This window comes from Benincasa hispida, chromosome 10 (genome assembly GCF_027475165.1).
Source record: "Benincasa hispida cultivar pf3 chromosome 10, pf3_genome.v1.1, whole genome shotgun sequence".
Taxonomy (NCBI): domain Eukaryota; kingdom Viridiplantae; phylum Streptophyta; class Magnoliopsida; order Cucurbitales; family Cucurbitaceae; genus Benincasa; species Benincasa hispida.
Genome location: NC_143487.1, coordinates 30,298,824 through 30,312,261, shown reverse-complemented (window position 1 = coordinate 30,312,261; position 13,438 = coordinate 30,298,824). Strand labels below are relative to the sequence as shown.

Genomic DNA, 13,438 nt, shown 5'->3' with positions numbered 1-13,438 from the left:
CCTCGTTAGCTCAATGAGGACTGATGAGAATCAAATTAATTTTGGTATGATTTGAATTGTTCAAATAAATTAAAGGAAATTAATTATATAGAATACAGTTAAATAATGTACATTGATACATTATAATATAATGTAGGTTGATACATTTTTATGAGAGAAATAAATGTTTGAATATGATTCAAATATTAATTATACGAATATGATTCATATAAAAACTATATGTTAAAATTTAATATGAGTATGATTCATATTAAATTTATATAGTTTTATGAGAGAAATAAATGTTTGAATATGATTCAAGCCCCAGAACTAGCCCTAAGGGAGCAGCTAACTATAGATGAGTGAATTCCTTCTTGTGTAGTTGTGTTCTCATCTCCTCAATCAGACGAATCCCAAAATGATAAGCTTATTGAGTCGACGAATCAAAGAAAATGCTTAAGTTACATCATATAACCTTGAATCTTAAGTTAACGGATTACTGCACAAGTAATATAAAATCAATCGACCATTGATTCAACTAACATAAAACTAGACGCTTTAGGGCATACACCCCAACATAAATAACTTTTCATCTGTTCTATTTTCTCTCCTTTCTCCTCCATCACCTTTTTTAGTTTCTGACTTCAAAATCGATAATACAAACTTTAAAGTCAATTAAGCTATATACATGTTTGTCATTTATCCAAATTCTTTAACGTAAATGAGTGTTTGGCTTATAAAATGTGTTCTTTTTTTATTACTTTACAATATTCCATTTTTACTATTAAAACTCAAAAGCTTCCTTTTCAGAAATAAAGTTGTACTTTATTTGTTATTATTTTTTATCTTTTCCTTTTTTTTTTTTTCTTATATTCTCGTAAGTCGTTAAATGTAGTTAAATCTCACTTTAAAGAATATTGTGTCAATATTAGTTGAATAGAAACTAAAGTCGAATATTTGGAGAAAAAAAAAAAAAAAAAAAAAAAAAAAAAAAAAAACTAAACTAAAATCAAATGCTTGACTATTATTTTTTTGATTAATTATTTTTACTTTTTCTTTTTTAATTGATAGCAAGGGTGCGAAAGAATTCATCCATGGGCATCCAATCCCATCTTATCCATAGATATCAAATTTTAGTATTCTAATTATACATATAGAATTCTTATCCTCTCTCTTACCAAAAACGGCATCCATTATTGACTTGACTTAACCATCGAATTAAAGTAACATGTATATGTAGTTGAATCATTTGCTTTTCTTTAGCTCAACACAATTGTGACCAATTGAAAATCGAACTATCAACTTTTGAGATGATAACTAGTGTCTTATTCATTGAATCATGCTCGAATTGACAATCATTTATTTCTTTTTTCTTGAACAAAACTAAACCAATAGCTCCGTATTCATGCATTCATGAGACTCGACGAGTGCATATAAACTATGCTCAAAAAGTAATTAATAATATCAAGAAACATAACAAACCAAATGAATAACAGCAGTAAAGCTTCACCAGAATCCAGCAATGTGTATCTGCAAGAAAAACAATAGACAGTGATCTCTATGGAAGAATATTCTAATTCATTTTGTTTTGTTTACTGAAGGCACCAAAACCCCAAATGATAGATCCACTTGCTCCATTATTCTTTTGTTTTGACAATGAAAGGAAAGGCTAGAATCCAAAAAACAGTTCCTCCTTTTCATTGAGTAATCAAGATTCTGTGAGGCAATGCTGCCTTTATTTGCCTTCCATAGTAAGGGAAACACCAACATTATATTAGTCCCTTCCCTTTCATGGCCTCCATCCCTATTATCAACAATAAGCCTTTCCAGTGAGCTAAACCAAAACTGAAAATCTCTTCCCATTTCACTTATTAGACGTGTTCTTCAGGTCACCGTTCGACCGATTTCTTTTTTGTGGCTTTTCTTCTTTGATGTTTTTCAAAGGAGAGCTCACTGTCATCACCAAAAGCAATTGAGTTGGACTATAGAGAGAGGGAGAGTTTACTGAGAATATATACCTTCATATTCCTAAGAATTGAGAGTTGATTAGCCAATTGGCAGAGTTGAATGAAACTGTGCATCATATATATAGTGTTGAATATATTAAGATGCATTAGATAGGTGTCAAAAATGTAGTTCAATGGCATCTGATTCTCTTTACAGACCTTTATTGGATCCCCAACAAATACTTCTTATGTCAACTGAATAAAGATATTCTGTGATCGTAAAGGCTAAGCAAAGCATCTACCTGCTAGGCATGAATTTGTGCCTACTGTCATCTCCTTATAAGTTGAATATATGAAACAAAAATGCTAGAATAGTGATAAAAAAGGAAAAATGAAAAGCATGAAGATGGAGAGAGAGATAACTCACCCAATGCACCAGCGACACAAGCTGAGGCTGGAGTACACAGAGATCCCCTACAACTGTGATGGGTGCAAGGAAGCTGGTATAGGCTACAAATACAAGTGCCAGCAATGTGGGTTCAACTTGCACAAGGTTTGTGCCATTGGTGCCCAAAGAATCACCCATCCTTTCTATGAAAAATGTGAATTTAAGTTATACTATTATCCCCCTGGCAAAGGAAAGCGAGTATGTGATGCATGTAGAACTTATGTTCATGGATTTGTGTACCACTGCAATAGTTGTGACTTCGATCTCCATCCTTGTTGTGCAAACCTACCACAAGTCCTTGATGATGGAAAACACAATCTCTACCTGTGTAACAAGCTCTCGAGCTCGTGTCACAGCTGCGGAGGGAAGGGACTCGGTTGGTCTTACAGGTCGCACTGCAAAACCTACAACCTTCATCTGTCATGTGTGAAGGAGATGCTGCTGGAAAGCTGGCAAGCCATATATTTTAATGTGGATAAGAATAAGGTTAGGCAAATGCATACTTCCATCCCAAGCCTCAAGGGATCACTGCAAAACCGTTCTGGGGCAAGAGGAACAGTCAAGAAGTATGGTCAGATGGCTGGTACTGCAGCTCGTGCCATTATCTCCGCCATTCTGGGGGACCCTACAGCTATAGTAGCAGCAGTAGTTGGTGGCATCATATCAAAGTAAAATGAGGGCACAAACAATCATGTATTCTTGATTTTGTTTGTAAATTACTAATAATGTGTGCAGGTTAGGGGTCTTCAGGTTGAATTATTGCTTCTGTGAGTGATGGGTTTGTGTGTGTATGCAAATAAAACTACTCTAGGAAATGCCTGACTGAGTGAAAAGGGAAACTGCAGTATCAAGTAACCTAAATTCTGTTCACAACTCTCTGGTCCAAGCAGAAGAATAGGAACTACTTTCAAGCATATTCTTCCTGTTCCTGCCAAGGAGAGTAGAATCAAGAATGGTGGTCTTGAATACTGAAATCTAAACTTCATTTTGCTTACATTTAAACTCTAAAAGCTCGGTATCATGACTCAGCAGCCAAAAACATACTTGTAAAAGTTATACGGTTCGAATACTTCAAAAATATAAAGCAAGAACAGAATTGATAGCTGAGAGATCCAGTTGCCCTTTGGCACATTTTCTCTATGCACCACAAAGAAGCTATTCACTAACTGTTTAACGTCAACAGAACCAAACATAATAGATTCTGTACTAAATGATAACTTGACCAACAGACTACTCAAATGCTTGAAATGAATATGATAAATAAGCAACCAATATAACAAGTCCCGGAGTTCAAACTGATGTATTTGACAAAAGACAGAACTTCAACTATGATTGTTTAAATGAGTCCAAAAATCACGACATGCAACCATTAGTGAAAATATGAAGGAAAAATGCAAAATAAGCTAATTTTAATTGGGGATAAGGGAGGGACAGTGGGAGAATCAAGAGTATGTTGTAGAATGCCAATCTAACAGACCAAACTTCTTTTGGTTACAATCCAACATGTCACTCAAACTACATTCGACATTGTTTTGTTTCAAAACTTTGTGTCGTAACTCCAGTCTATTGTTCAAACCAGCAACTTCTTCAATTCTTCTCCCCATAACTTCTATCAAGAACTTGATCCGTGGTTCTATAGAATGATTTATGCTCTTAACCAAAATAGGAGGGTAACCAGCCACCAGAGCTACTACCTGGGATCTCGAAAACCACAGTTCTTCAGGAAATCAAAACAAAGTCTCAAAACTTTGTCAGCATCCCTACGTAAAACCTCAGGGTAGCCAACTGCAACTGCTTGAAGATCTACGTCCTTCAAACCTATAGATTTCAGAAACTCTAATGTAGGATGTAGCCTTTCATCGACACTATACCCCATAAGAAATGGATATTTTACCAAAACTTTGCCAATCATCCCTTCCTTATCAAGGCCAAAACTAGCAAGAAAGTCCAGAATCACAGTAAGCCTTGGGACAATACTGTAGCTAATAAGCCTGGGATTGATCAAAATCATCTTCCCAACCTACTTCTCGGGGGATATTTCTAAGGGATATCCAACTATGGAAATGATTTTGAGTTTAAGCTCATAGGAAGAGTTAAAAGGAGAGTGGGAGAGCTTTGTCCTACGTGAAAAAAATTTAGCAGGCATTCTAGATAAGAGTTCAAAGTATGTTGGTGGTAGAAATATAATCCTTTCACCATGCGTGTGTCATGGTGTGCCTTTGTCGTTCATCCAAAAAACTAAGTTTTTATTTCCTCTGATTGTTTCTGTTTTGAACAACCTTCTCATCAATTCTATAGTCTATTTGGAGGCTATGTTAACCAAACTTTCAAGGGTAGCGATTTCTTGGGCGAAGCTTCTCTTGCATGCTATGAAAAAACATGCAAGAAAATTTAGAAATGACCAAAGCAACTATTAAGATTTGATTAACTTTTAAGGATAAAATTGCATTGTTGAGCAATATGAAAATGAAGTAAAATGTCAATGACCAATGTGCACAAATAATGAACGGTCAAAATTTTGAACCTAATAACTTTTGAGATCTCTTATAAAGATTGTTTCACCACATATTCAAAATTGAAACCGTAGATTTTTTTTTATCGTGATTAATTTATTTGGCAACCTAATCATCCAAAAATACTAAGTCATCTCACCACCATTTTGTTTAAGAATTGATAGAATTTAATAGTAGGGACCAAAGTAAGCAATTTTTAAAAGTTTAAGGATTAGAATGAAAATTTTTAAAAGTTTAGGAACCAAAATTAGGGGTGTACATAGTACGGGTTGGACCGAGTTGGAAGATTTTTGTGAACCAACTCAAAAATTCAGTTGGCTAATAATGAACCCTCTTTTTTGGAGGGTCAACCCAACCCAACCCAAACCAAAGTTTACGGGTTGGGTCAAGTTGGGTCACCGGTTCTATTTTTTTTTTTAATTTGACTGTTTTTTTCGTTACTTCCTTAATCGTTCTCTTCTCATTGTCTATTGAAGGATTTGATTTTTGTGGATCAATAAACCTTCATATTTAAAAAAGTGAACTAATTCTAAATATATTATATCAAATCAATTAATAAAAATTTAATAATAAAAAACATGTAATCTTTGTGAAATTTTAGCATTCGTAAAGTGGGTTTTTATGATCCGATAAAGAATCAAACCTATTTAGACATTCAACTACAACCACCATAAATTCAATATAAACTTCAAAAGAAACTTCCTCGAATAATTCAATTCAAATGTTCAAGTTCAAAATCTCTACTCAAAGACACAAAGTTCAATATTAATCATTCCAAGTTCAATAAAAAGTCAAGTCTAATAATAACTATTGGTTTGTTACATAAAATTTCAAATCATTCAAAAGACCAAAATTGAGAAGTGAGAAGTGAAGAGACCAAATAGAACAAAATTCAAAGTTTAGAAACCAAAAGAGGATTTAAACCTAGATTTTATTTAGGTCATGGCCTAATTGTGTGTATGCCACAATGATTACAATAGTGTTTTTTTAGGAACTCTTCATTGTAAAAGATAAAAATAATAAAAATAATAAAAAAAAATAAAAGTTTAAGTTTTTCATTTTAAAATTTAATTTGGGAGAAAAGACAAAGAACGTGTGACAAACTTCCTTTTTAAAATTTAATTTGGGAGAAAAGATGTATTTTTGAGTTTTTATTTAAAAAAAAAAAAAAGTTTTTCCAATGACATTTTTTTCCTATCATTAAAAAAAATTCTTTTTCGAATTTGATTATTTATAGGATCAGTTTTTATATTTTATTTTATTTGAATTGGTTGTTTTAGTTAAGTAGATTTTGTTTTAAATACAGCATAGTTGTAGGGATTTGTTTTAAATATTTTATTTCATTTTGATTTTGTAAACCTAGAATACTATATTTGATTTTATTTTGTTGGATTAGATTTTGTTTTATAATATTCATTTTTAGAGGGGTACAATAGTCCACTTCAAAATTAAATAAACTAAATAATATGAACATTTAGACATTTTAAAAGTTAAAAATAGGATTAGACAATTTTCACAAACATCATATTAATTTACATTTGTCCAGCTATTTTAAATTTTTTTTTACTATCGAGTTTACTATTTCCTATGCATTTTCTTTAACAAACATCCCTATAATAATTAGAGAAGAGTTTGTTTAGGGAAAAGAAATCATCCAATTAGATTCCTCAATTTAAAATTAAAAAAAAAAAAAAAAAAAAAGAAAAAGAAGAATCACCCAACGATCTCGTCAATAAAAAAAGATACTTTAGTGATATCAATCTCAATCCCATTTATCAGTTTAATCACATCTAACCAATCCGATTAAACTAAAATTGAACATAAATTGATTGTCGGGCTCAACAACTTCAACACAAATTGTCTATACCTCAAGAACTTTGAGTTTCTTGAAAATACGTCAACGATATTTTTCATCTTAGCCTATCAAAATTATGGATTCACATAATCATAAATATTAATACATACCATTTCTAATCATTTTCTCTAATATCCAAACTAAGAGAAAAATCATACCCTTAGATTTTGATTTGGGTTGTTTTTAAAATATAGAAAAATGATTCAAAATATTTACAAAATATAACAAAATTTTAGAACTATCAATGATAAATACTGATAGACTTAGTGACATTGATAGATACTGATAAAAGTTTATCAGTGTCTATCAACATCTATCATTGATAGTTCTCAAATTTTACTATATTTTATAAATATTTTCAACGATTTTACCATTTGAAATAATTTCCTTTTTAATTTCTATCTTTACTCCTCTCCACCAAATATCACCACATGGGAGGGACATAAAAGGCAAAACAAAATGAAATTCTATTGATCCTATTGGTCCAACCATTAGAAGGATAAGTTCACAAGCTTAGTCATCATATTAGTAGGAATTATCAGACAAGATTCTCCCCTTTGACTTTTGAGTTTAACTCAAAAGTCAAAAGTAGTTTTCATGTCTTTTTTTGGTGGTTGAAACTTGTCTATATAATTGCTACAATTTGTTAAATATGTTTCATTATCAATATATTATTTGCATTTTAGTACAAGGGCTAATGAAATTTTGGGAATTACAAGGACTACCAACCAAATTTATTGACATATGAGCAAGATACTAGTTTTGAAACAAATGTCTAAATCTAACATTGAGACCAAGTTTAGTTAGATTAAATAGTGTTTAGTTTTTCAAGTTTCAAAATTGTTTTGTTAAGAGCTCATATGAACTATTTGATCATTTTTTTTAATTGTATTTTTTACCTTTTTTACAAATTTTACATAGCTCCGAGAGAAACATTTAAATTCATATCCAAATTCTAAATTTTAGAAATAATTTTTTTAAAAAAACTATAATTCTGTTTGATAACTATTTTGTATTTGATTTTTTATTTATGATTTTTTAAAATTAAGCTTATATACTTTAGGGTTTTTTTTTTTTTTTTTAGATTATGTAATCTACTTTTTGTAAGAGTTTTAAAAAATAAGCTTATGAAGAATAGTTTTTAAATCATTTCACAAAGTAAATTGTTATAAATGAAGTCTGTTTTTCTTTTTAAATTGTGTCAAAATTTGACTTAATAGATAACAAAACAAAGAAACTTCATATATAAAAATAAAGTCTATAACCTTTTCAAATAGAAAAAAAAAATAGAAGCTTAATTTAAGAAAAATAAATATCTAAAATTCGAATGATTCTCAAAACGATTAAATAATGAATTATAAACCAAAGAGAAATCAACCATTTACCTAGAGACAAACCTTTACATTTTAATCTTTCAATTTAAAAACTTAAAAGACAAAATAGAGATAAACTTTCAATATTAACTATTTAATACAAAACCTTTAAAATTGATAGACTAAGATAAAATTATAGTAACCAATTCAAATGTTTAAGTCAATGTAAATGGGTAATTATTAAACTTAAAAAAAACAAAAAAAAAACAAAATTATAATGGAATGCCTCAACTATTGGCAGCATTACTTCAATCATTCCTCCAATAGTGTAGGCATACCCTATCACAATGGACCATTTCCATTTATTAATTACTGTTTGCTATGTGTTTAACTTTTTAAATATCAAATATCTACACCAAAAATTACACATTTGAATCTTGATCATTGGAATTAGAAAAGAAAAATAAAAGATGAAGATGTCCTTTGATAATAATTTTATTTTTGGTTTTTGGTTTTTGAAATTTATACTCATTTTCTTATAACTTTTTTATTATAATTTTCATTCTTTCTTACTGAATTCTTAATTAAATTCATCTTCATTGTTTTTAATTTTTTTTTTTTTAAAAAAAAGGACATCAATTCTATCGAGAGTGAATATAAGTTGGCTTAGTCTTCGATTCAAGAAACTCGTTTTCCAAGTCATGACATGAAAAAGTACTTTTGGAAATTGTTGTGAGTTCTAACTATTCCTCAAAAGATGAAAATCTTTGTGTGACATGCTTGTCTCAACTCTCTTCCAACTTGCAATATATTGGCTAGTCGTTGCATCATTATTTGTGAGTGTTGCTCTATTTCATTTTGCTCCTAAATCTAGTATCCATATCATGTGGTACTATAAGGGAAAGTAAACATAAATGGTCTCCTTGATCTCTTAGTCTTAATATTTTTTCTTATTTTAGTTTTTTTCATGATCACACATCTTCCAATTCATATCCTATCTTGTCGACGATGAAGTTTTGTTGAATCTTTGGATCTTTTATAATGAATTTTGATGCGACAACCCTGAATAATGAAGTGGGAGTCGTAGCCATTGTTACTCTTGACTCAAATTGTGATGTTATACTTGTTAGGAAAATCATTTTCTTCATGGATTTCGTTGAACTTCCAAAGACCATTATCGTATTTTAGGAAATTTCTAAAGCTCCTGAAGCTGGCATAACACTTTCTAAGCCAAATCATTTTCTCTTATCCTTTAAAATATCTTAGCATTGAGAATGCGAGATCCATGAATTATGTGATTCTATTCAAAGCTTCCTTTTTAGTCAACCACAAGAGTAACTCCATTTGAGTTAGCTAGCTTCCCATGCTCGAAAATTCAGATACAAGTGAAGAATTCCTTTTTCTTTAATAACTAAAACTTTATTGGACTTAGTTGGTTAAAAAGTCTGTTGTAAAGTTGCTAATTTGTTTATCTTGCTTCTACATGTATTTCCTTTCCTTTTTGCCAATATAAAGGCATTCTGATATATGAATAAAATAAGTCAACATGGTATAATAGCATAAATGAAATAAAAGAACTTTCCCTCCAAAAAAATTTTCCCTCCATCTTCATTATGACGGGAATTGAAAAACTTATTTCTTCATAAACTTCAAACTTGAACAACTCCATGGAAAATCCTCGAGCTACAAATTCTTCCATTCTTGAATAGTACAATAATCTGTATTACCTTCATTCCTCATACAATACTAGTCTTATTTTCGTTTCCAATCTCCTTACAGAATCGAATTACAATTCATGGAGTCAAGAATAGGACTCACTGTCAAGAACAAACTCGGGTTCATCAATGGAGAAATTCCTCGTCCTTCTGGTGAGTTGTTCAGTTCTTGGATCATATGTAATGAAGTTGTTACCGCTTGGATTCTTATTTCGCTTTCTAAAGAAATCTCAGCAAGTATCAATTTTCTGACTCTGCATAAGAAATCTGGTCTGACCTTCAAGATAGATACCAGCACAAGAATCGATCTCTGCTTTTCAAATCAAGCGTGAACTATCGAATCTAGCTCAAAACCAAGACTCTGTTACTATGTATTATGAAAAGTTGAAGACACTGCGGAACGAATTGGTTTCATGTCGACCTTCTTGTTCTTACGATAAATGCACTTGTGGAATAGTTAAGAATTTACAAATTTATTTCCAAACAGAATATATTATGACGTTTCTCATGGGATTAAATGAAACCTCTACTCCAATTCGATCTCAATTGTTGTTGATGGAGTTAGAACCTACTATCAGTCGTGCCTTTTCTTTGATCGTATAAGAAGTTGATCAGAAAGCACTTTACTCATCTCCTAGTCTCAACATACCATCAATAACATCTGTTGTTGCCCTTCTTGTGAAAAATAACTCCTCTTTCACTTCATCACAAAATAATTCAAATAATTTTCGCAACAATAATCAGCACAAAAAGAAAGAGAAACCAGTTTGCACCCATTGTAACTTTCAAGGGCATACTGTGGATCGATGCTACAAGTTCCATGGATATCCTCCTGGTCACAAACTTTATAAGTTTCCTGATGCACCAACAAAGACAGAACATGTTGATTCTATGTCATCTCTTACTGTTGAGCAATGCCAAGGCTTATTAGCCATCCTTCAATCCCACTACAAGACCAAGACATCCAACACTATGCTAGAGTCGTCCAATACTAATGCTTACATAGCAAGTATTTGTTCCATTACTGATCTTTCTTCTAACCAATGGATTATTGACTCTAGTACTTCTACTCACATTTGCTATAATAAAGCATTATTTACTGCCTCACATCCTATTAAAGAAGTTTTTGTTTAATTTCTTTACCAAATCAGTCTCAGATTTATGTTGTATTTATTGGAGATGTACAAGTTAGTACAGAGAAGAGATTGTATTGAAGAATGTATTATACATACCAACATTTCATTTCAATCTGATTTCCATAAGTTCAGTTAAAATTTGTGATGATTATTGTGAAATTTAGGACAAGTCCTCTTTGAAGATGATTGGCAAGACTAACATATGGCAAGGGTTATATGTACTACAAACTAAGACTGATAAGTCACTGAATCTCTCTGTTTTGAATTCTATAGTATCCACATAAATTGCTTGTTCATCTACTGCTAAACATTCTGATTTTACTTGGAATAATCGTCTTGGACATCCCTCTACAAACATCTTAATTCATTGAAAAGTCTTTTACATGTTGATTTGGATAGTCCTTGTCATAAATGTTTAAAATGTCCATTAGCAAAACAAAGACGTCTGTCTTTTCAAAGTAATAATAAAATTGTTGATCACATAGTTGACATTATACATTGTGATGTTTGTGGGCCTTCTCATGAACCTACTCATGTTGGATATCAATACTTTTTAACAATAATTGATGATTTTTCACGATATACTTGGGTATTTCTCATGAAAAGAAAATCGGATGCTCTTACCATTGTTCCTTGATTTTTCCAACTAATTGAAACTCAATATGGTCAGTCTATTAAGGTTCTCCGGTCTGATAATGCACCAGAGTTAGCTTTCACTGAATTCTTTGCCTCCAAAGGTATTCTACATCAATTTTCATGTGTTGAAAGACCTGAACAAAACTTAGTAGTTGAGATAAAATACCAACATTTGTTAAATGTTTCAGCCTAGATTGCCTATTGCCTTCTGGGGAGAATGTATACTACTGCATCATACTTGATTAATAGAATTCCATCAACATTCTATCTTGGCAAACTCCTTTTTATCGATTAAATGGTAAAAATGCTGATTATCATTCACTTCGCGCATTTGGTTGTCTATGTTTTGCCTCTACTTTATCTTCCCACAAATCAAAAAGTTTCATCCAAGAGTCGTTGTATCTGTCTTTTTGGGATATCCTACAGGAGTCAAAGGCTATCGCCTATATGATATTGAAAATAAGAAATTCTTTATATCTAGAGACATTTTTTTTAATGAAAACATCTTTCCTTTCCATCAGATCAGTTCTCAAGAGGAAGTTATTGACTCTTTTCCTAACTTGCTTTTACCAGTACCTTTTAATTTCTCAAGGAGTTCTTCCGATCACATCATCACTCCATCATCTAATGATATTGTACCTAAGGTGAATGATGTAGTTGGTGATCATCCTGAGGTGAATGATGCAGTTCGTAATCATCCTGATGTGAATGATGTAGTTGGTGATTATCCTACTGCTAATTATAATGGTTCTACAAATGATTCTACCAATGAGGATCATCAGCATCTCTCTAATTCTCCCAATAATGATAGTCTAAATAAGCAGCCCTCCCCCCCCCCCCCCCCCCCCCCCCCCCCCCCCCCCCCCCAATCCTAGACACTCTACAAGAACAACCAAACAGCCTTCATATCTTCGTGGTCATCACTGTAACCTACTGTTACATAAACAACCTACACAAACATCTGTAAAATTTTCACTGCAAAATGTCCTATACTATGATACGTTGCACTCCTCCTATAGACATTTTGTGCTGGATGTTTCTTCTACTTATGAACCAACATTTTACCATCAAGCAGTTCCTCATGTACATTGAACCATAAAAAATGAACTTTTTGTTGTGGAGACTAATAAGACTTGGTCTATAGTTTCTTTACTTGCTTGGCAACACTCAATTCGATACAAATGGATATATAAAGTCAAGTATAAAGCAGATGGAAGCATTGACCAATACAAGGCTCGTTTAGTGGCGAAGGGGTATACATAGCAAGAGGGACTTGATTACATCGAAACCTTTTCCCCTATTGCCAAACTTGTAAGTGTCAAGGTTCTCCTCACTCTTGCAATCTCCAAAAATTGGCCCTTGGTTCAGCTAGATATCAATAATGCTTTTTTACATGGAGATTTAGTTGAAGAAGTATATATGGACTTGCCATTAGGAACACAATGTTGTTCACAACCAGGGGAGCATTTAGTTTATCATTTACACAAGTTTATTTATGGGTTGAAAGGTTGAAACAAGCCTCTAGGCAATGGTTTGACAAATTTTCAAAGGCTCTCATTTGCTTTGATTTTCTCAGTCTAAATCAAATTACTCATTGTTCATTCGAGGCTTTGGAGACTTTTTTATAGCCTTACTAGTGTATGTGGATGACATAATAATTACCGGTGCTTCATTATCAATGTTGAATCAGTTGAAAGACCACCTTCACAGTACCTTCAAATTAAAAGATTTGAGCCCTCTTCAGTATTTCTTAAGTCTGGAAGTAACAAGATCTTCAAAAGGTATTGTTTTATCACAATGCAATTATGTTCTACAATTTCTGGACGATAATGGTCTTCTTGTTTGTAAACCAGCTACATTGCCCTTTGATCCAAATTTAATGCTCAGTTCAGAGGCT

General features: G+C 31.9%; 1 protein-coding gene and 1 pseudogene across 2 annotated transcripts; one reads left to right on the top strand and one right to left on the bottom strand.

The window, feature by feature from the left end:
* Positions 1–2,293: 2,293 nt before the first annotated feature.
* On the bottom strand, positions 2,294–4,519 carry LOC120089015 (uncharacterized; annotated as a pseudogene). The gene has a single exon (XR_016524122.1). The product of XR_016524122.1 is annotated as an uncharacterized LOC120089015 (transcript).
* Positions 2,317–3,482, top strand: LOC120089016 (protein VACUOLELESS GAMETOPHYTES-like). Its single transcript, XM_039046451.2, has one exon. It carries the CDS (start codon positions 2,317–2,319, stop codon positions 3,043–3,045), a length of 729 nt encoding a protein of 242 aa, XP_038902379.2. The 3' UTR covers positions 3,046–3,482.
* Positions 4,520–13,438: the final 8,919 nt, after the last annotated feature.